This window comes from Fistularia commersonii, chromosome 3 (assembly GCF_037954325.1).
Source record: "Fistularia commersonii isolate RoL2024-O1a breed Wild chromosome 3, RoL_Fcom_v1.0, whole genome shotgun sequence".
NCBI lineage: Eukaryota > Metazoa > Chordata > Actinopteri > Syngnathiformes > Fistulariidae > Fistularia > Fistularia commersonii.
In genome coordinates, this window is record NC_141286.1 from 9,047,123 (window position 1) to 9,070,454 (window position 23,332).

The window sequence follows — 23,332 nt, forward strand, 5'->3', positions numbered from 1 at the left end:
TTTACATTACATTTAAATTCATTGGGTTTACATTGATGTCTACAGGAAAAACTGATCTTGTTCATGGACCGGGTCAGAGAACAAATTACAATTGAAAGCAGAGGTTGTACTAAGCTTTTCTCCGAAAAGAAAGGATTTTACAAGAGTTAGTCCTCCTCTCGTATGAGATTGGAAGATGGTACGAAACTCCAGATAAAATCTCACTCTTTGCAGAAAATATTCCTTTGACATGACTCGTTCATTCGCCTCCACACACACGCGACCTTGAGTACAGGGGTCGCCGTGGTTTTACCCCCGGGCGGCGGCGGCGGCGGCTGGTAGGAAACCCGATCGGGGCCCCATATTAGCGGGCAGTGAGTGAAACAGTCAGCGGCAGTGTTTGAGGGAAGCGGCAGAGCTTTAACACCTACTGTAACGCCCCGCTCTGCTTCCTGCTCTGGATTACATCTGGGCTTACTGTATATAGACAACCCCCACCCACTCACCTTCTCCACCCACTCGCATTCACGTGGAGGTTATCCAAACATTGCTCACTCAAGCCCACACACACACACACACACACAGATACAATGACACCCGGACTATTTCCTATCCCACTTAATACCCGCTCGTTATAATCTATTTGTAAGTGTTATTCTAATACACAAATAGCTGGCGACACAAAACGCGCCATTCAGACGGGCCTTGATGGGCTTTAACACACACACACACACACACACTTTTGCTACATATTAGGAAGCTGGTAATGGAAAGCCCCCCCCTTAGCCGCCCTCCTATGAGGGGTGGCCTCATTTTAGTAATTACTGTATGGAAGGTGTAATGGAAGCCTACCCCCTTGAGCAACATGCAATCACACACACACACACACACACACACACACACACACACACACACACACACACACACACACACACACACACACACACACACACACACACAGCACGCAAATTACAGGCATGCATTCTTTATTTTCACGCTGTTTATCCTCGGCGAGTAAGGGAATCGGTTCTCCTCACCCTCCAGCCGAACACACACACACACACACACACACACACACACACACGCACACACACACACGCACACACACACACACAGCAGCTGTCAAGTAGCCGCTCCTATCTTTGATCCCTGGGGACACTGACAAACAAGTCGATCCAGGTTCCTCCGAGTCGCTATTCTGACCAGACCGACTGTTTATATTCATAGAGCCGAGAGAGACGGGGGAGAAGGTTCTCCTTCCTTGGATTTGGAGAACGTGATAATATCACGGAGTGACACGGCCCTCAGCAACCCCCACCCTAGCATGCAACAAGGTCCCTGGTTGGATTCCTACAGTGGGTCTTTCTGTGTGGAGTCTCCAAGTTCACGAGGTTTTCATTGGAGACCCTAAATTGCCTATAAGTGTGAATAAAAGGGTGAATGCTTGTATGCTCGATATGACGCCATGGGAATACATGGCTGAATGTCTCTATATGACAGGTGAATGACAGGATGAATAGCTCTATGTCTCTATATATGGGCTGTGATTGGTCCAGGTTGAACCTGCCTCTCGCCCAATGACAGCAACTGTTACTACCGATGTAAATAAGGAATCTGTGAATGAATGAACGAACACAGCAGGCACATAGAGCAGAGTGTGTGCAGTGAGACGGTGCTCACTAAACCAATAAATATATTTTTATAATATATAGCAGGAGATGTGTTTGTACTGGCAGCGCAAACCCTCACTTAGTTCAATGTGCCCCCCCCCACCCCCACCGTTAGTGATTTATTACACGTTTATTATCATAAATCACCGATGTCATCGCCTTTTGTTTTCGTTGTGCGAGCGCAAACGTGGGATCAGATACAATGCCAGTCACGCTCTCATGCACGGGGACGGGGATGGAGGTGACGGGGGGGCGGGTGGTTGAAAAACAAGTCGCAGCTTAAAAAACACTTAACTCGGATGTCAATCGAGTTTGAAAAAAAAAAAAAGAGGGAAAATATCATGGACCTAGACCTGAGTCGGAACCAGGAAAATGCATCTGATACGACCGTGATGCTAATTTTATATTTGTATGGCTGCTATTAAAGAAGCAAACTGTTTTTCTCGTTTTTACTGGCCAGTCTGTAAAAATAAATCCAGATTTCACTCTTCTTTTCCTGATTGAAACATGACGGATGGCCCTGCTCGCTATTTCTGGCTTCTCATTCTCGCCATTGTGATGGTGATGGACCACAAACAATTCACAATCGACCCATGATTTGTCGCACGTTGCATGGTGAACATAACCGACCACACTTCGGGGTTGCCGGCCCCCGCCGGTGACGCCTTTAGCTCTCAGCCGTCTGCAAACCTGAATCAAACATGGCGGGGGATAAGGCTGGATAGCCGGCGCCGTTTGGGGCGGGGGGGTGGCAGGTGCAAAAGGAAATGAGCGACGGGTGGAGCTGATTTAGGGGAAATGTCTTCTCATGGCGCCGTGGAACATTTCTTTTATCATAATATGTAGAGTGGGTGGTGGAGCAGCAACAGCGAGATGGAGTGTGTGCGTGTGTGTGTGTGGGGGGGTTATAAAAACTGTTTTTTGATGGCATGCATCCGTGCATCCGAAGATACGAAAATAAGCCCAATGTGTGCAGACGGAGCCGGAATCCCATCGAAAGTGAAAACGCCCCAAGTAAAGATGGCTGCTCCCCGCTTCAGGTTCCACTCAGGTCCACCTGTGCCAAGAGGGGGACTCTGTGTGTGTGTGTGTGTGTGTGTGTGTGTGTGTGTGTGTGTGTGGGGGTGTGTGCTCGTGGGGTGGTGGGTCACCTGTCAATCACCGCTGTTACAATTAATGACTCATTCAGATTCCTTGGAATCTAATAATACAAACTTCCCCAAGCCGGGTTTGTAGTTTCTTGCATTAACCGACCGGCAATTGTGCTGTTGAAGCCTCCCTCTGTCCATCCCACACACACACACACACACACACACACACACAGTGGATCAGTGGACAAAGTGCTACCTGCAGGTGGGTGGCGCTCCTTGGCGACTCCCGGTAATAAAAGTCGAACGCGATCTGAAAAAGGCTCCATTGTGGCTCGGCGGCGTTTTTCCACGAGGGTAGCATTCCTCCGAAATTGGACAAAAGAATTTTAATGGGGCGACTAATGGACTGTGATTAGATAGGAGGAGAGAGAGAGTGGGAGTGGGCAGGACGGGGTCTGAATGCAGTGATGGGGGTGCTTGAGTTTCATCCATCCATCCAAAGAGAGAGAGAGAGAGAAAGAGAGGGAGAGAGAGCGAGGGAGCGAGCGAGGGGCCGATGGACCGAGAGATTACCCCATTTACCTGCAACCTTTGAGGGGAACCCGAGAGGAGGACCCAGGGGGGGTTGTGGAGGTCAGGTTGCAAGGGTAGGGATGCAACTCGAATGGTGGATTCGTGCACTTCGGTGCGGGCAGGATGGATGGACGGATGGATGGATGGATGGATGGATGGAAGCCCACCTGCTTTTCTCTCATGAGTGGATTTGCTGAAGTGGTTTTCCGTGCCTCAGCCCCGGGCACACAAAGAGCTCTTTGTGTCACGATGATGCCGTCAGAGTGCCTACTGGAGTGCCGTTGAGCAAAGCGCGTCCCCACCCCGACTGCGCCCCTACTCATGGCTCATCCACCACGCAGAAGGAGAGTTGAGCCGATGTCCTGCTGCACATTGGACTGAATGAACTTTGACTTCTAAGTGCAATAACTTAATGACTTTTCCAAGATTTTGAGATCTGAGAGATCTGAGTCAGGAGCAAGCGGGATGAGCGTTTGACGCCCATGTAGCCGCTGCTGTCCGTGAAGTGATATTTAAAAACAGTTTGACCGTGCCGCCTGCAACTCGGGAGCCAGGAGAAAATCATGGAAAATCATGAGCGGGGTGCGCGTCTTCATTTGTCCCTGACGAGATGGAAAAGTTGTTACCGTTGGATACGGTGACGGAGAGCATCATCTGTGAAAAGGCAGGAGACGTTTCCTCATTTTGGTTCGGCAGACGGTGGGAATGTCAATGGATGAGGTATCAGAAGAGTCATTCAAAGCCGGTCGTAGACGGTTTTAGCGTTTTAAAAAGATGATCCTCATTCACTAAATGAAAATTCAGTGAAATTCAGTGCTAAAGTCTAGCAAAGCTTGCTAGTTACATTTAGCAACACGTCGTAGAATTAATTGTGTAGCCAGTATGTTAAGTGATAACCTCCTTCGCCCCAGGAATCTTAGTTAGATTTTCAAGGTAAATACAGTAAATAAGTTTATTTCTTCACACTCTTTTATTAAGTGATATGTATATATTTGTTATTTCTAAAGTATTTCTTATTTCTTATTAGTTTCTTATTTTTTTTTCTTATTGTCTTAGTCAATGGCGTGGTTTCTGGGGGTTGCAATGGATTAATAGCGTTTCATTTAATTTAAATGGAAAAAAATAAATTTGATCTATGAAAAACTTGAGCTTGACTTACAAGCTTGGTCGCAGAACGAATTAAACCCTCAAGTCAAGTTTCCACTGTATTCCTATCCCTCTCCCTTTTCCTCTCGATGATATCTGTTTTTGGAATATCAAGCCTCATAAAGTTCTCGTCTGGGAAAAAGGGAAGGAAGGTGAAACGATTCTCTTTCAATCCATGCGAGATTACACGCTTAAGAAGAGAGGGATCAGGGCCGGGGTTAGAGGAGGAGGAGGAGGAGGAGGAGGAGCAGGAAAGAGGAGGAGGGTGGCGTGTCTTTATTCCACCTGTCTGAACAGAGACGAACAAAAGCCCGTCAGTTATTAGCCGGCTTCCGTCGACTCGGCTGCAAATCAGAATTCATCACTTTTCTTGAAACCTTTAATCTCTCTCTTTTTAAATTATCAAGGGTAGGTCCAAAACATCCGAGCAAATCATTACCCTGGTGGGAAAACGGGAGTGTCAATACCTGCACGCCGATATTGTAGCGAGTCGTGAATGTTGAGGTTGGGGTCTCCCGGGTGTTTCCCTGACTAAAACGCTACAATATTTTGCATGTAACTAAATGAACCACTGTCCTCTGAGTGAGTCATGAACGAATCGTTAATAACTATAGAGTTTTACTGATTCATGACTCACGATTCCTCGTTTCTATTAACTTGTTCAATAACTTATCTCTACTACTACTAGCTAGCTAATTGGAAGAAAGGGATGAGGCAACATGTCACTATTGTACGCCTGGTGCTCTAGCATTTGTAAAAGTATACATTAATACATTTGTGTAAATAAATAAAGCAAATCACTGTAATAGCCCTGTGGGAAGAGCAATAGCTGTGGCTTCTTGTTTCAACACGTCCCACTTTCCTTGCTGTGAGTTGTGATTGAAAAATCATGGATTGCGCACTGTAGCCAACTCGCAAAGCGAACGACTTGCTCAGCAATAAAAGATTCACTCAGTAGCTCAGAGTAGCCCTAAACGCTTGCTAAACGAACAACTCACTCAGAGGCTCAATGAACGAATCACTCAGTAGCTCATAGTAGCACACCCCACTCGCAAAACGAACCGTTCATTCAGTGCTTCAACTAACGAATCACTCAAAATCAACCGACTCAGTGACTCAAATGACTCAAAATCATAATTGTCTTCGGTGAGTGAATGAGAAGAATCAAGTTTCCCATCAGAACTCCCCTGGCAGATGAACCAGCCTTACACAAACACCTTCTCCACTTCATTCTTTAACTTGTATGGACGAACGCCACCGTGCAATATTTACACAATAACAGCCTTCCCCACCCTGGGGGTGTGTTACTGGCAGCCCCCCCCTCCCTTGGTGCACATGTGTGTTTTGGAGCATCAGTGCGAGTGGATTCCTTGCCACCAAGTCGGCAAAAAGATGCGACTTTGCGTATTTCCTGCAAAACATGTCTGTTGCCGTGGAGATCTGTGTTTGTTGTGAGACAGACTTTATTTTGAAAAGGCGTGTTTCGGGCACACTTCGTACCGGCAGCCTGCGTGTGTGTGCGTGCGAAGGTTGTCCACATGTCGGATTGAGGGATTTGCCAAAGGCTGACTTTTCGGAATAAGACCGAGGTTGAGGTTGGCAGTCACTTCGAAGGAATGATAAAGCAAATAGAGGATTTTCAGAGGTGTGTGTGTGTTTGTGTGTAACACTCTGCACTCTCAACAGCTCTCACCCCCAACTACGACGCAACTCAGTTAAGCCTTCACTGCTGTCACCGTGTAGTGGGAGGGACGCCATGGCAACCGCCCCACCTTCAGGTAATTACTACACTCAACCTGATCCTCGATGACAGAGAAGAAGAAGAAGAAGAAGTGTGGAAAACCTTCACTTGGCTTATCTGTCCACCCATAATACCCTTTTTTTTTTGCAGAGAAATGCTACACTAACGCTAAGTGGACAAGAGCAAAATGCATCCAGAATCAAACGGGAAGTGACAGAATTGTGGTGTCCAGGGCCAGGCCACCATTCTGAGCAAACGGGACTTTCCCAGATTGGATGAAACCAAAATCCAACAGAAGTAGCATCCAAAAACATAATAAACATAAACGTTCTTATTATCGTATGCCGCCAGAGAAAATTTTCAACGAGGTTCTGGCGATGAAACGCAGGATCAAACTATGCTAACATGTTGGCTTCTGAATCCATTTGACTAAAATGACCTCCTGCTACACTCTACTACACTCTTTAAGGGACAAAGTAGTTTAGTTCTTCTAGCACATTAACCTACCATCTTTCTCCAAGATTTCATACATTCATTTATTCATTTGTTCATTATCTTCACTGCTTTTCCAGCAGTCAGGAAGTTGGTTTCACCCTGGACCAATCACAAGGCCACATCTAGAGACATACAACCATCACTCACTCATTCAAGCATCATATAAAGACATATAACCAATCACCCTCTCATTCATGTCACAGAGACATACAACCATTCACTGTTGCCATAACATAACATAACATAACATAACATAACATAACATAACATAACATAACATAACATAGCATAACATAGCATAACATGTTAGCCTTATTTTTGTTAGGATGATCACACAGAGGATAAGGAATGTCTGTTTCTTCTGTTTCCTTCTAAAAACAGATTGCCATGAAAACTGAATGTCGATAAATTACTCCCTCTGCCATCCGCTGGCCTCCTGCATTGACTACTTTCTGAATCGGCGTCTTGCGCGTCTAGAGACGCAGCGCTTTGCCACCCTGCAAGCGCTGACTCTCCTCAGACGGACAGCTGAGGGGCCAAATGCTACAGCGGCGATCGTAAACCCCCTGCTGCCTCCCGGTGACGCTGCATTTGCTTCAGCCGTGCCTCGGACCCGCTTGCCTTTTCCTGATGAAAACATAAGCGGGGATGACTAGAATCGAACCGCTCCTCAAAGTTGGGACTTGGAGCCATTAATTTCGATTAATTCATCAATTGATTATAATTTGATGACGTCGCTCCTGTTGAAAGGTTGGCGATTCAATTCGCGGTTCTTCCTGCCTGTTATCAAAGTGTCTGGCGACACATGGGAACCAGAGTAGCTCCCAGTTAGCACCTAGCATCACAGCTCTGCTGTCATCGGTCTGTGAATGGGTGAATGCTAACGAGCTGAAGGGCTTTGAAACCGCAAGTGCTGTATAGGTGGACCTCTGAGCCTAGTGCACACGTTGCTAACATTAGCAGCTTTGCATTCCACATTTTTCCGGGAGTACGGCCTCAAACCCAACAGTGCAAGCTTCAGAAATGGATCGGAGCTGTAATTGCCATGGCAACGGCCCGTCGTGCCCCGATATCAGCGAAAGGCCATGATTCTCAGCATCCACCCAAGTGCTTGGGTTTTCACGAGCAATGCCGAAATTCGCGGGGAAATAAAAATACATCGGTCCGGGGGCAGCATCTCGCTCCAAGCCCGAGTTTTCGATCCATCTCTGGCAGCATTTCAGGATATTATTTTGGAAACCGGCGCCGAGGGAGAAGGGCCATAGTTGCTGTAAAAAAGAAAAAAAGAAGATAGAGCTGTTCTCTCAGCTCCTGCAGCTCGAGTTAGATTTACTGAGTAATATCAGATTTGAGTATTAATGAGTATTTAATCATCGGCGTGCTGCTCAACAAGCTGCTCCGTCATTTCTTCGGGTTGGCTGTGAACAATTGGCTACTGTTCATTGAACACATCACGTAGCTATTAGCTACTTTCCTGTGCACAACAAGGATCCAGGTTAGCTGAGGTTAGCATTGGCTGGTTTTGGCTAAACGGTAGCTGCTGCATCATTTCAGGCTGCTCAAACAAAACATCCATCCATCCATCGACTTCTGCTTACACAGGGTCGCGGGGAATTCTGGAGCCTATCCCATCATTGGGCGAGAAGCGGGGTACACCCTGAACTGGTTGCCAGTCAATCGCTGGGCCACATATATAGACATTATAGACATATATAGACACTCTCTCATTCATTCGGGGCGATTTTTCCCAATTTTTTTTCCCAATTAACCTGCATGTTTTTGGATTGTGAGAGAACCTGGAGAACCCAGAGGAAACCCACGCAGACACGGGGTGAACATGCAAACTCCACACAGTAAGGTCCCATGGTTGGAAACGAAACTGGGTCCTTCGTGCTGTGAGGCCCAAGTGCTAACCACTGTGCCGCCCTCCATAAACAAAACATACATGTGTATAATTTTTTTTAAATATATATGCAGATATATATGTATGCATACATACATATATATATATATATATATATATATATGTGTGTGTGTGTGTGTGTGTATGAGTCAATCCTAGCATGGCGCTGGACCGGAGGTGTGTTTTTCAAACTGAATGGGCCACCTGTCAATCAGAGGGCCCACACACACACAAAACCATTCAGGCACCGAAGATCCAGATGAGTAGCATCACTGTGCACAGAAACGAGCGCACGGCTGATGTGCACGTGCACCATTCCGTGCAGCATATCCGACCTCACGCTCCAACTGACTGCTCCTGCCCTGCTGCTACTTTCACCCCCCCCATCCCAAGACTCCCACTCTTTCTGACCTCTGGGTACCGTCTCAGCAGAGACTCACCGCGTGGAGCCGGGCATCCGGGGGCGGGGGGCGGAGCCTGACACCCCCTGGGAGGTGTGTGTGTGGGTGTGTAAGGGTTGGAGCTTTTTGTTAAGACAAAGGCCTGAACTGTATTGAAGGATTTTGCTAAATCGACAAGTGTGGGGGTGTTTAGGGGTCCCAGGGGAAGCGGGACGTTGAAAGGCCCCGGCGGCTCAATGACAACGTTAACCTTTAACGTTCTGACTTCCTTTTTCGGTTTCTGGTTAAGCGCTAGTTTGTTGCATCCTCTCGCCGCAGGATTCACGAGAGCCGAGTCGGGAGAGAGATTCTCGGCTCGTGTCACGCCCCGATGCGCGCTCAGCCTTGCTTACGCAAATGCTAAGAAGACAGCGCTCATTTATCTTTTTTTAAAAAATGATGAAATGCAGATTAACGCCAACAGGTTGATGCCGAAAGTCATGTGTTTCCACCGGACGCAACGCAAACGATGCGTTCAGGTGCGTGAGAAGATGGCATGAACAGAGATTATACAACAATGCTTGTCTTCTTTTGCCTCTGTCGTGCAGAATTGTCAAAAAGGCAGGAAAAAATTCCAACTAGTTAAAGCCATAAATTGATTATTATTGTCTGAATGAGAAAGTGACAATTTATATAGAATGGGTGAATGAGAGGATGAATGTCTATGTGTGTTGCGTGAACGACATAGTGAATTGCTCTATGTCTCTATATGTGGGCCTGTGATTGGTCCAGATTGAACTTCTCGCCCAATGACAGCTGGGCTAAGCTCCAGCACCGCTGCTTAATAACCGAAATAAGTAATTAATTTATGAATGAATAAATAAAAAATGATACACAGAAGGCACAGAGAACAGAGAGTGAATCTGTCTATATAATAAGTGAATGACAGGATGAAATAGGATGAGTCAATGAAAGAGAGTGAATAGTTGTTTGTCATGTATAACATATGAATGAGAGTGAATGGTTGTGACTATTTAACATTTGAATGAGTGAATTTGCCTGGACGGTGTGTGAATGAGAGGGTGAATGGTTGTATATCTCTCCCGTGATGGATCCAGGGTGAGTCAGGTAGATGAAATGAATGAATGAATTTTAGTAACCTCTTGGACGGTCAGTCAGATGACAATACATGCTCATCCTAATGTGGCGCTGCATTGCTAATTAAATTAGCGATTAGTGGTGACGGGTCCACATTCAAACTTGTCATACACACCTGCAGCTGTAAACACATTTAGTGGATTTGTTAAATGTGCCATCCAGATCAGGAGGCTCTGAGGCTGGGGTGTCCGAACTGCCCGAATCAGCCTGACGGTAGCTTTTGTTTGTGTCTCACGCTCGTACACACGCGAGTATATGTGTATGTGTGTGTGCGCGTTCGAGGGAATGGGAGTTGGTGTGTGCGTGATTGGCACACAATGCAGATGTGTGGGTAGCGGGTGCCATCTGGAGAGAGCGGAGTGGGCCGATGGAGGGGGGGAGGGGAAAAAAAGATGGTGGTTTGACAGGTGGATAAAGGAAGAAATGAAAGTGTAATCAATCAAAAACACAGTGCCGTAAATAAAAGGAGACAAGCTCCGCCCATTTGCCCCGCCCCCAGACATAACCGTGGCCCCGCCCACTGCACGGCGCCCCCCCCCCAGCACCGTCTGCGAAACTTTTCCGATGCTAAGAAGCACGGAGGTAGTCCGAAAGGGGTCCTTGCCCGGAACCAGCAGCTGGGGGTCACCGGGGCCTGTCGTTGGGGGCAACGGGTCTGTCGTCGGGGGCAACAAACGTGTCATCAGGGTGGACAGCGGCCTAAACCTGTTTGAACAACTAGTTTAAGGGCTGAAATTGTTCAATGTGATCGGTGCCGCTCAATACACTGGTAATGATGCTTTGGCTGAGGTCGGGGAGAGGGGGGTATAATCACACACACACACACACACACACACACACACACACACACACATATACAGGGCTGATGTATTCGCAGTACAAACACGCGTTCGTACATTGACGGCATCATGAGCTGCACCTGCAGGCCGCCCGCGTCCCCCAATGACGGATCAATAATCAACTGTCGACTTAATCATCAACATGTCTAGTACCGGGTGCACGTACGCGCACAGACGGCCCTTTACAAGATGCAAGTCTGCAGAGAAACGGGCGCCCCTCACGAACGCGCCCGTGCACGGCACCATTCGTGCGCGAACCTTTGTCCTGGGTAATTTTCCAACTTTGGCGACACGTATCCTGCATCAATCCTCGTCCCGCAGCACTCGCCTAATCCCCGACCTGTAACACGCATGCGCACCCCCCCCCCCCCCCCCCCCCGCACTCACTCACGCACGCACGTTTCGTCATAAATAGCTATAAAGCCGGTGGTAACATCGGAATAAAAGCAGGTGATAATAATCTAATCCAGCCGTGACACCCATCACCGACAATTCCGCAAAGTGCAAAAACGTGTAACGTTGCGGGGGTCGGGGGAAGGTGCGGGGGGCGTCGTGAACGCGCTTGTTCCGCGATCCCACTTTTGGGGAGGGGGGGTGTTGGAGAGGAGAAAGTGGATCCAACCCGCCCGCTAGGTGGCGACATCGGTCCGACACGCTTCACCTTAACGCAGAGGAGAGCGCGGAGGACACACACACACACACACACACACACACACACACACACACACACACACACGGGGATACACGCGGCGCGTTACCACGCAAAAATGAAAAAAGAAGAAAAAGTTGCTTTAGTACCAGCGGCGTGGAAAAGCGCGAGTGGGTTGCAAAGTGTGAGTGTTTGTGTGTGTGTGTGTGTGTGTGTGTGTGTGTGTGTGCGGGTGATTGGGGGTGGGGTGGGGTTAATGATAATTTGCCCCTCATCCTTTCCGTCCAGTACGTTTCCCATATGGATCCGCGGATTGCGCGTCAGAGCGCACCGCGCGTAAGGACCGCCTCCTGGCCGCCGCGGCGCGTCTCTCTCACTCTCTCCCTCCCTTCAAATCTCTCCAAATCACTGGGAAGGAGAGAGAGAGAGAGAGAGAGAGAGAGAGAGAGAGAGAGAGGGAGAGAGAGGGAGGGAGAGCTGCAGGAAGCGCTGCGAGAGAGACGGAGCGCAGCGAAGAGGCCAAACGAGCGGAGCAGCGACGCGGACGGCACTCATGGCGGGGATTCTCTTCACGGCCGCCGCGCTGCTTCTGCGGATTTCCACGCTCGTGTCACCTGCGAGGATTTACCCGCCGAACGAAGGTGAGGGCCGTGCGCGGGGGGCTCCGTGCGCGTCCGACGGGGAAAACACACGCAGCCACAGTTACGCACGGACTTTTTTTTTTTTTTTTGTTCCCATCCTCTGTGTTTTTGCAAGTGGGAATAGAAGTGTGTGCGTACGAAAGCGCACTGAAGGAGTGTGTGTGTTTTGAGTGTATGTGTTTTTTGAGCGTGTGTGTGTTTTTGTGTTTGTGTGTGTTTGGATCGCAGCTGCCACGGAAAGCCTGCGCTGAAATACTTGCCCCCCTCCTCCACCCCACTCCGTGCTGCAAGGCAAAAAACACGGGGAGACGCATATTCTGCGTGCTTTCTTGTTTTTATATTTTATCTTTTTTATTTTACATGCACACGCAATAATCCCCGCGTGGACCGAAATCGCGGGCTCTTCACGAAGCAGCGGGAGACCCGGTAATCCCGCACGCATCCCCGCCGATTACCAGGGAGCCTTTTAGACTGCGCGTCCCCGGGGCTGGACGCGGACGGAGAGCGGAATAAAAAAAAAAAGAAAGAAAAGGAAAAAAAAAGACAGATTAACGGACCCCCCCACGCCTGACATTCACAGATTACTGCCCCCCTTTTGAAAAAAAAAATCCAGATTTTAGGAACTGGGCGTCAAATTTCTCCTCTTTCGGTCCGTGGAGCTCCGGGTCTGGAAAACGGATTAAAAAATATAAAATAAAACATGTAAAAATAAACAAAAATGTATATGTGTGTAATTTAGCTTTTTAGAATTGAATTATAATTTTAAAAATTAATTAATTGAAATGAGCGTGATCGTGGATCGTGTCCGCGTTGCTGCCCCGCAGAACCGGAGGTTTCGCGCAACTTCCCGGACGAAGCGTTAATCTCGGCGAATTAATATTCGAACGGCGTCCGATCCGAGGATCAACCTGTCACGGGGAGGAAATTTTACGAGATGCGAATTCAACTGACTTTTTTCTCCTTTCATTTTTATCTTTTAATTGTTTTTTTTAAAAAAAAAACCTCCACCCTCCCCATAATCCGGCGATTAACCGTGAAATTATACGCGATTACGCGTGAAAACGTCGGACGGAACCGAATCAGAAAGGGAGGATGTCATTTATTTTTTTTTTGATTATTGCGGGAGCGACTCATGTATGTGCGTGTGTGTGTGTGTGTGTGAGAGAGAGAGAGACAAAAAACGCACAACCCCCGAACGCAAAAATAAAATCGGATCGTGTGTCCGTGCGCCCGCATGTGTTAGGGGATTATTATCAAAATGACCTAAAGCGTTGGACGAATTGCCAATCCCTGCAAAGGGACATTTTTCTGACGAATTTACATGGATATTTAATTTTCATTTTAATTTTTCTTGGGACGGGATGAAGCTGCTTGCTAACACCCCCCCCCCACCCTTCTTGTTTTTTCCAGTCACGTTATTGGACTCCAGGGCCGTACAGGGGGAGCTGGGATGGGTCGCCAACCCTACAGAAGGAGGGGTAAGTACCGCAAAGCCCCCCCCCCCCCCACCTCAATTTTAGCAAAACTGATATAATCCTGGGTTGGCAGGAATTGAGGACCCCCCCCCCCTTCTTTGCTGGGATGTTGCCCTCCGACGGGCCCGTTGGCGGTTATTGAAATGTCCGATTCGAAAAATATCTCACACTACTGTACGGCACAGTGAGAATAAAGAACAAAAGAAGAAGAAGAAGCAACCCCCCCCCACACACACACACACACACCCCCTGCCTTTCCCCCTCTCTCCTCGCTCCCCGCGTCCCTCCGACCGCTCCGATGCAGGGGCAGATACTGCAGCGGGCGTCGGGTTTCCTGAATAGATGGCGGATTGAATCGGTCTTTGTGGAGAAACTTTATATCCCTTTCCACCATTGAGTGGGGGGGTGGGGTGGGGGAATGGGGGTGGGGGGTTGGCACCGTGGGGGGGGGGGGGATCGAGACCCGGGGGGTCACCTATCCACCGGAGGGCCATGGATCGCCATGGGAATGGGAATGCCATACTAGATGGGATGGTACACGGGGCAAGAATGCGTTTGAAGGCGAAACCAGTGGCAACTTTGCGCGCACACACACACACACACACACACACACACACACACACACACACACACACACACACACACACACACACACACACACACACACTTACAAAGCCATCATGATTTTGTTATCTAATGATTATGGGGGGTTATATATAGTGCAGAAGGCCCCCCCCCCCCAACATGATTGACAACTTGGCCTGCATTCACTCCCTCATTACGGTCAATTGGCCTTACCCCCCCCCTTTTTTCTGCATCTGCCGCGGCCTTATCTCGCCATGGGTTGGGGGGGGGGGGGGGGGGGGGGTTGCAGGATGGGGTAAGATGCACCCCCCCACCACCACAATCACGTAGCCACAGTTATGCTAGGCATTACCCGGCCAACTCCTCTGGGGAAATAAGGCTTTAAACGCAGATCCTTCGCGATAAGGCGTCGAATCAAATCCGGCGGAGGCACCATCCGCGCCCGCCACTCTCCTGTTATTATTGTCTGGCGGGCGGGGGGGGGGGGGGACTAGCTTGAGCTCGTCCGCTTTTGTCCGCAGCCGATAGCGAAAACTCTCAGCGGAAGACGCAAAGAACCATCTAGGACTTTCCTTGAATCCCAGAGCAGGAAAAGGAGGACGGGGGATTTTTTTTTTATCATGAGTGAAACAAACATTCCTGACTAGCTAAAAATAATCCAGGTTGTGCCGGATAACGTAATCTGTGCCCCCCCCCGACCCACACACACCCCAGTTCACACTCGAGCATGTGTCTCCAGCTGGATATAAACCAGGCGCGTATTAGATCATTAGCATTAATCCAGAGAATGTTACTTCGGCCGTTTCGCTTTTTCATTTCCTTCTTTGAACCATCCAGACGCCCCCCTTCCACACACACACACACACACACACACACAGCCTCTCTGTGTGTATATGACTAATATTTTGTATATCGTTCCCCGAGCCATTGAAGTGCCAGGCATTAGTCGGGCAGAGCTCATTACGCGTTTTCCTCTTCGCCGTGTTTGGATCCATGAATATTAATATCTTTATGATGCCATATTAGGGCATAACAACTCTATTAGGTGCCATTCATAAAATATGCATTAAGTTTAGCCGTCAATTAATTGCTCTGCCGAGAGTCAAATATTGACTCGAGTGTTGCAAAGTACCCGCGGTTCCTGGCCGAGGGTGGCTCGGAAACCGGGGCGCTGTTCGTGCATGTTGGGATTTGATTCGCGGGAGCTTCTTCGGAGCTCCTCAACTCGAAATCTCTCATTAATCTAAGTTATTTCGCATTGTAGGAACTCCTTGTGGTTCCTAGAACCTTCTCCAGAACAAGGCTGGCTTTGTCTTGCATCGAGACACAATGGGAAGCGGGGATTGTGGATCACGGTTCCAAGAACTGTTTCTTACACTGAGGCAGTGGTATTTTTAAGGTTCCATAGTAACTCATGTGACGTAGAAGCTTGGTAGATCTCATAAGCCACCCTTATTTCCAGACACATTTTTAAAAGTATCCTCGCGACAATAGTGGACAGAACCAGCTAGAAATGGACCGACAAAAAGGTCCAAGCTCTTCTGGCCTGTTACGCCGCAGAGGAGTTTCCAGGGCTCGCAGAGGAACGTCAATAATTTGGCCAAAATAAGCCGAGAGTTAGCCAGCGGTGGGGTTCTACAGCGTAGGGTGAAAATAAAATCTGATAGTCCATGGTTATTATTCCAGCCATGCGTAACATGAATGCTATGAGGTAAGCATGGCACATGAGGAGCTTCCTTGGTCCCTTACCGCCTGAGCGAGTGCAAAACAAAAAAGTCCCCCTGTTGAGGCGGGTTGTTCCTAGAACCAAATTTAAGCGTTTCTGACTGAAAACAGTTTAAGTGACATGAAGACTAGCCTGAATCCACAGTTTTGTAATGTTTTCCTTGGTTGTTTGCTTTTCTCCAGTGGGAGGAGGTGAGCATTATGGATGAGAAGAACATCCCCATCCGGACGTACCAGGTGTGCAACGTCATGGAGCCCAACCAGAACAACTGGCTGCGCACGGACTGGATCCCCCGCGGGGGTGCCCAGCGCGTCTACATCGAGATCAAATTCACCCTGCGGGACTGCAACAGCCTCCCGGGCGTCATGGGGACCTGCAAGGAGACCTTCAATCTTTACTACTACGAGTCCAACAATGACAAAGAGCGCTACATCCGCGAGAGCCAGTTTGGCAAGATCGACACAATCGCGGCGGACGAGAGTTTCACCCAGGTGGACATCGGCGACCGCATCATGAAGCTGAACACGGAAGTGCGGGACGTCGGCGCCCTGACCCGCAAGGGCTTCTATTTGGCCTTCCAGGACGTCGGCGCGTGTATCGCGTTGGTGTCGGTGCGCGTCTTCTACAAGAAGTGCCCGTTGGCGGTGCGCAACTTAGCGCAGTTTCCCGACACCATCACTGGAGCGGATACCTCCTCGCTGGTGGAGGTCCGCGGCTCGTGCGTGGATAATTCCGAGGAGAAAGAGGTTCCCAAGATGTACTGCGGCGCCGACGGCGAGTGGCTGGTACCCATCGGGAACTGCCTGTGCAACCCCGGGTACGAGGAACGCAACTCGGAGTGCCAAGGTAAGCGAGCGCCCCCCTTTCTTGTCCTCCTCACTCCAGATGTTGGTCACTATTGAAGTATTGCGGGGTACTTCCCGATGTACATCGAGGTAGTGCCCGTGTAGTACAGCGGTGGCACCCTGTAAACCTCCTCCTGAAAGAGCTTTTTTTTTCCACTGAAAGCACCAGAATTTTACTATCAGCGCCTGACAAGCTGTCAGAACCCATACCACCTCCTCCTCCATCCCCCCAGCTCTTCTCCGCCTCCCGCTTCCTAGTGTCTGATTGAGCGATGGAAGCGATAACGAGGGTAAATGAAGTTATTAGCCGGCCCCCGGCGGGATCCCTCGCGAGACGGGATACGTTCCGCGAGAACTTGCGACGACGAGAGGAGCTCGGACCGGTTCGCGTTACCCGGGTGTCTTTGACTCCCAACCTCCAACTGCATTCAATCATCCCGTAAAAAGATATAGACAGTGTCAAGGAAATGACGGAAAGGGGGGAAAAAGTTTATCATTCCGAGCAGGTGGAGGAGAGTGCGGTGGGTTTGAATGTGCTTTTTTGGCAGTGGGGGAGGGTTGGGGTGGGTTGGAGGTTTTGTGTGTTCGAGTGTGTGTGCAGGAAGGGGGCTGGCGTCCATTCATGAACAGCTACTTCGGTCTCTATTCCAAATGACGCTGATCCAGGCTGTGTGCGGGGGTTTGACGTCGGGTTCAAGTTTGCTTCCCCCCCAAATCAGGAGAATGGTAGACCCCTGGTAGAACCCCTGATAGAACCCACGCCGAATACGAAAACCAAACCAGGCCGGGAGTTAGTGCACGTCTCCAGACAAGTCGTCTCAGCAGCTTTCGGCCACATGTTCCCTCCGGGCGGTGGGCCGGCACTGGACTGTACCCAGCTGCTGGCTGGGGGTGCCAATCCTGTCCGGTTGGCCCCCCCCTGCCACACACACACACTCACACACACACACAGGAAAACAAAAAGCAGAGGGCGGCAGCAGTGAGGGGTCAGAGGCCGGCCATGGGTGATTAACGGAGCGACGGATTGCTGTACCTCCACTAATTTACGAGGGGGGCCTTTATCGGGGACGGCTAATTGAATGACAAACAGGGCCGGTGATTTAGGGTCGCTGCTGGCCGGCCACTCGGGGAGGCGGGGGGGGGGGTTGGCGAGGCCTGGGGGTTCAGGTCAGGGCGGGGGGGGGGGGTACCGGTGAACACAGATGGCTCTGTGTGCGTATACTGCCGAAAGAAAGATGCTAGCATTTAAAGTTTTAGAATTCCCTGGAACCCCCCCCCCCCCCCACACACACACACCCGCCGTTACTGATTTCAGATGGCGAAGGCCGAGTTTCTGTCCCCCCGCAGGGTCGGGCCTTCAAAGACGCCGAAGGACGGAGGGTTGAGGGACGGAGGCCAGATGGTAGTTAGTTACACACTTAAGGAGGATCTGTAAGGACTTACAATTAGCTTAGAAAAAAAAGAAATAAGGAAAAGCCTTCTCTTGTTTCGGATCAGATTGCAAGCCCTGATCTCGTTCTGTTGATCCCGACGTCGCTCCTCCTGCTCCTCGTATCTCCGCTCTTTAAGCCAACTCCGGGGAAACAAAAAAAAATGCCCGCCTCACCCCAGAGAGGGCAACGAAAGCTGTGATTCTACAGGACTGAAGCTGTGTAATACAGATACATTTAGCTTTTGCGCGGTTGTTCCCACTAACATTCGTCTAAGCTTACAGGACTGCTTGTTCAGTGGGGGGTGGGGGGGCTAGCTTCCTTCCAAAATGGCGGCGGCATCATGGCGCCTGAGCCTGCCGGATATTGTCCGACTCCCAAGTTTCAAGCGGCTCCCAGTCACACGGTGCCAAGCTGCTGTTTTATCACTTTTTCATGCTAACGCTACTCACGCCTACATGTTTCCCATGCCTATTTCACGCCGCCGCGGTTTGTGAAGCGATGCATCCACTAGAGGGCAGTGCGGAGTTCACTTCTGAGCTCCGTTTCGGACGATAAAGACGGTGACGGCGGAGGAGATGGTGGTAATGTATATTCAAAGGAAGCGCCAGCACAGTATAGATCGGTGCGGCCATTAAATACATGAGAGCATGTGGAAGGAGAATTCATTCATTAAGAAGTGTTGGAGCCTAGCCCAGATTTCATTGGATGAGAGGCACCAGCCAATCATAGGGGCCGCTCACTCACTCATACGTCTGTGCAATTTAGGAATGGAGAATTCTCCTCCTTGTTTACATTGTCACCATGTTGTCTTCTCTGTTTCTTTCGCGGGTTGCACGTGTGCACATCACTCAACACTGCGCCCTCAGGGCTTCTGGCCATATTCCTCCATTTTTAAGGGATTGGACGGTTGCGGATTTAACGCCGAGCTACCCGTGACTGCAAACTAGCTACGGGCCGATTCGTCTCAAAGATCGGCGAACACTTCTGTGTTGATGGAGCGTGTGTGTGTGTGTGTGTGTGTGTTACGGGGGCCATTCTGGCCCCTGGTTCCCAGCTCTGAATGAATAGGCTCTTACGCTAACATTGTTTGGGGGCCGAATGAGGCCGGCGATGTTTTTGGGTGGGTGGTTGGGGGGGGTTGTAGGGGCACATAGGAGCCGCATTCTCCTTCCCTGGAAAAGGTCAAGGGTCGTCCCCCTCTGCATCCATCTTAGTGCCGCGTCGTGACAGGGTTTGGATCCAGGATTGATTAAGATGTCAGCATTTTGACAGCCGTGTGTGTGTGTGTGTGTGTGTGTGTGTGTGTGTGTGTGTGTGTGTGTGTGTTGGGCTCAAGGTGGGCCCAGGGTGGCCGTGGTGCACGGGCTCAGAGGAAAGGGGGCAACTGGGGCATTGAGGGCCCCGAGGGGTGGCGGGTGTGGTGGGAAGGGGGATGTACGTTCGCATTTGGGATCCCTTTTCCCCCCTGTTAACCGCTTCCGCCGTGCAACCTGCAGGGGAAGGGCAGGGGGGTCGGGGCGTCCTCTCGCTCCTCATCTGGTGAGGGGTCCCCCACTGGGATGTTGATGAGCTGGGTGAGGAGCGGGAGGGTGTGGAGGTTAGCTTAGACTATGTATGTCATCAAAATCAAAATTTGTCATGTTGGTGAGAAAGACAAACTGCTCCGGCAGCATTTTGCCTTCCACGCAGCAGAGATCAGCATTATTTCTTCGTTGTGTATGTGTGTGTGTGTGTATGTGTGTGTGTGTGTGTGTGTGTGTGTGTGTGTGTGTGTGTGTGTCTCCAAGTGGTGTTCGATGGCATGCGTATTTATTGAAGATGAAGATGAAGTGTGGTCGAGGCGTGAAGGTAACAGACGAGTTAATGGTTGAGCGGTTTGGCGCGTGCGCGCGCACACACACACACACACACACACACACACACACACACACACACACACACCGGAAAACATCAAGGAACCAATTTCTTCAACTCATGCTCATTCTCTTAATTAATTGTAATTATTAATATATGTATACAAACACTCAAGTACACACACACACACACATAAACTAAATGTACTGCATTGCCGGGTTGAGTGTGAGAGTTCAGGCGTGTTGGTGATGACAGAGTATGATGCCGCCGTCTCCTTACCTGAGGCAGCAGTTGACGTGTGTGTGCGTGCGCACAAGCATACTAAAACACTTTAAAATGACAGAAGTCCATGCTCATGTGTTGCTCACGTGCTGCACACACACACACACACACACACACACACACACACACACACATAGTATGGAATGCTACATGACAAGCTTGCCGGCATGGTAATTGATTACTATTTACTCTCACTACTGTAGAAGTGCTTGAGGAAGTTTGTGGCTGTTTGGCTCCTCAAGTATGGGAAAATAAAAAAGGCTGGCAATTGGCAGAGAGTGTGTATGTGTGTGTGTGTGTGTGTGTGTGTGTGTGCTTGGGGGGGTGGTGTTGATGTTAATTCAGCCGTCATTAACCGAGGTGCTGAAATGTTTTTCCTGTGCCGTCTGCCGCCGGGCCTCTGCGTTTGTTTCCCCTCGCGGTTCCTCACACTCATCGCCCTCTTCTACCCGCCGTGTGCCACCCTGTCCGGGGGCAGGAAGCCGCCGCTTATCGAGCGCCACCCGACCCCCCGCTACCGCCGCTCTGGGCTGCGTCAGCCACGCCAAGCCCTGAATAACCCTCTTCTGTCCTCCTTCGAGGACGCTGGCTTTGAAGACGAGTCAGGAAACATTTCAAATCGGGATCAACTTGATACTGAATGTGAAGCTCAAGGATAACCCCCCCCCACACACACACACACACGCACACACACTATGAAGTGCCCATTCCTTTGGTAAATATCAACAGGTGTCAAATTCCCATCTTGCGATTGACTTTAAGCGACGGTTTAAAACCGAGGCCTTGTTAGCAGCGGCTTGTGTGGAGAGTGGTGGCGATAGCGAGTGTGTGTGTGTGTGTGTGTGTGTGTGTGTGTGTGTGTGTGTGTGTGGGCCTCATGGCGGTGCCATGTTTCCGAATGTGATACAAGCAGATCTCAGCAAATTTAAATCCCGAATCCCCCCCCAACTCGTCAAGTTGGAGACCGACCTCACGGATACGAGGGTGTGTTCCTGTCGAATCTGCTGTCAGTAAAATACGCCTGTTATGCGCATAAAAAAAAAAAAGAAAAAAAAAATTAATAAAAAAAGACATTTTCATGCAAATAACTGAAACATGCTCACTCCGTCGTTGTGCAGAATCTCATGCAGTTTATGTGACGTGTTAGCATTAGTTCTGCACACACACCACGCGGCGTTTGCACAAGAACACAAGAAACCTATATGGGGGTTTTGAAGGATGGTATTACTCTCCTCACCTCCTCCTCCTCCTCCTCCTCCTCTCCTCTCTGAAAAGCATCCTCTCTTTGAAGCTCGTGATGGGAAGAGGGAGCGATTAAAGCAGTCAGCAAGCAAATTAGCATGTCAAAAGGCCCCGAATCAATACCCGGGCTCTACCAACACAGGCCTGCAGCCCCATTCGCCCCCCCAAACCCTCTCTGCCTTTGCCCCATTCCTCCGGCTGTTTCCCCTCCTCTCCCTCCATCCCCCCCCCCTCCGCACTCCTGCACACTCTCCCTCTTGCTCTGTTCGCCCCCCCACCACCACCAGCTCTTTATCTAAAGCTCACATTTAATTTTTTTTTTTTCAGCACTAAGTAAAGAGGGGCGTTTGCAACCGGGAAGAGATGGATGGATGTATAGATGGGCGGAGATGGACGGAGGGAGAGGTGGACGGCCGTCGGGTGGGCACGGGCTATTTCCAGGGAGGTTTATGAAAGAGAGAGGGGTGAAAAAGGAGAGAGAGTGTCTCTGCCACCTTCTTTGTGCTGACAGAGAGAGAGAGAGACAGCTTTTCCTCGCCAAGAAAAAGTGGAGAAGATGAGGATGGGGGGGGGGCGGAGAGAGAAAAGGAGAACAAAAAACACGAGGGGAAGTGAAGTGGAAAGAGATTTAGTTCCAGTCTGACAACCATGCTCTTTTTTAAATTTTTTTTTTTTTTGGTTCCATTGGTTCACCATTGCATGGAAATCCCTTTGATCTGGGTCAATGTGTTACCAATGGCGAGCGCTGAGTGTGTGTGCGCATGTTAGCGCGAGTGCGCGCGTGCGTGTGTGAGTCTATTTGTTTAGTGCATCCGTTGCGGCAGGCGTGTCTCTGGCTGCGTGATAAACTTCTATTAGCATTTGGAATCTGCAGTGGCGACGTGGGAGACAAAGCTGCAGCTGTCCATCACCAAGGCCCCTGTGATTGCAAACCCCTTGGAGATGCCCCTCTGGCTGATCCCCATCCCAAGCTCCCCTCCATCACAGCCTGGGTGATGGTAGGTGGTCTTTTTCTTCTCTCCTACGCCGCCCGTCCAAGAAAAAGAACTGGCGGTATGACGGCGCCCGGTAATCTGATGGGCCGGGACGACGGCGCATCGCGTCCATCCCAACGAAATCCCTCTTTTATAATGTTGCCGGTGGGGGGACGGGGCACGCCATGTTCGCACGCACACATGCACGCACACGAACCTTCATGGAAACGTGGCGGCTCTTCTCTCAGCAAAAACGCGAATGGAAAAGAGAGCTGTGTGTTAGCTGGGATGCTAAATGCTAATGCGACTGTCTTCAATCACGCACACACGCATGCACGCATACAATACACTGGTGCATCATTGCCTGCAAGGTGTAACCTTCCGACACAGCAAGCTCGCGTGTGATTCGTCGACTTTGAGGGCGTCTTAGAGCTACGGTCTGCTGCTGTGCATACACGCACACACACACACACACACACAATTCAAGAGTGTGCAAGCTCAGGAAGGAGGATCAAGAGGAAGTGACTGAAAAGTGTCAGAGAGTGAAAGTGTATATCTGTGTGGAGAGTGATGAAGAGCATCCTGTCTGGCGGTGTGTGAAAGGTGAAGGGTTGAGGGCGCAGGAGGCCGATGGTGATCGGAACAAGCCCC

The 23,332-nt window shown here is 49.8% G+C and overlaps 1 protein-coding gene across 2 annotated transcripts in view; it reads left to right on the forward strand.

The window, feature by feature from the left end:
- The first annotated feature begins 12,074 nt into the window (after nucleotides 1–12,074).
- The window catches only part of epha4l (eph receptor A4, like), a 47,825-nt gene continuing 36,567 nt past the window's right edge, over nucleotides 12,075–23,332 (forward strand). For both annotated transcript variants that reach the window (XM_086143548.1, XM_086143549.1), the window contains exons 1-3: nucleotides 12,075–12,265; nucleotides 13,676–13,743; nucleotides 16,234–16,897. In XM_086143548.1, coding sequence (XP_085999674.1) covers nucleotides 12,178–12,265; nucleotides 13,676–13,743; nucleotides 16,234–16,897 — 820 coding nt within the window. In that variant the 5' untranslated portion in view covers nucleotides 12,075–12,177. The remainder of the gene's footprint in view (nucleotides 12,266–13,675; nucleotides 13,744–16,233; nucleotides 16,898–23,332) is intronic.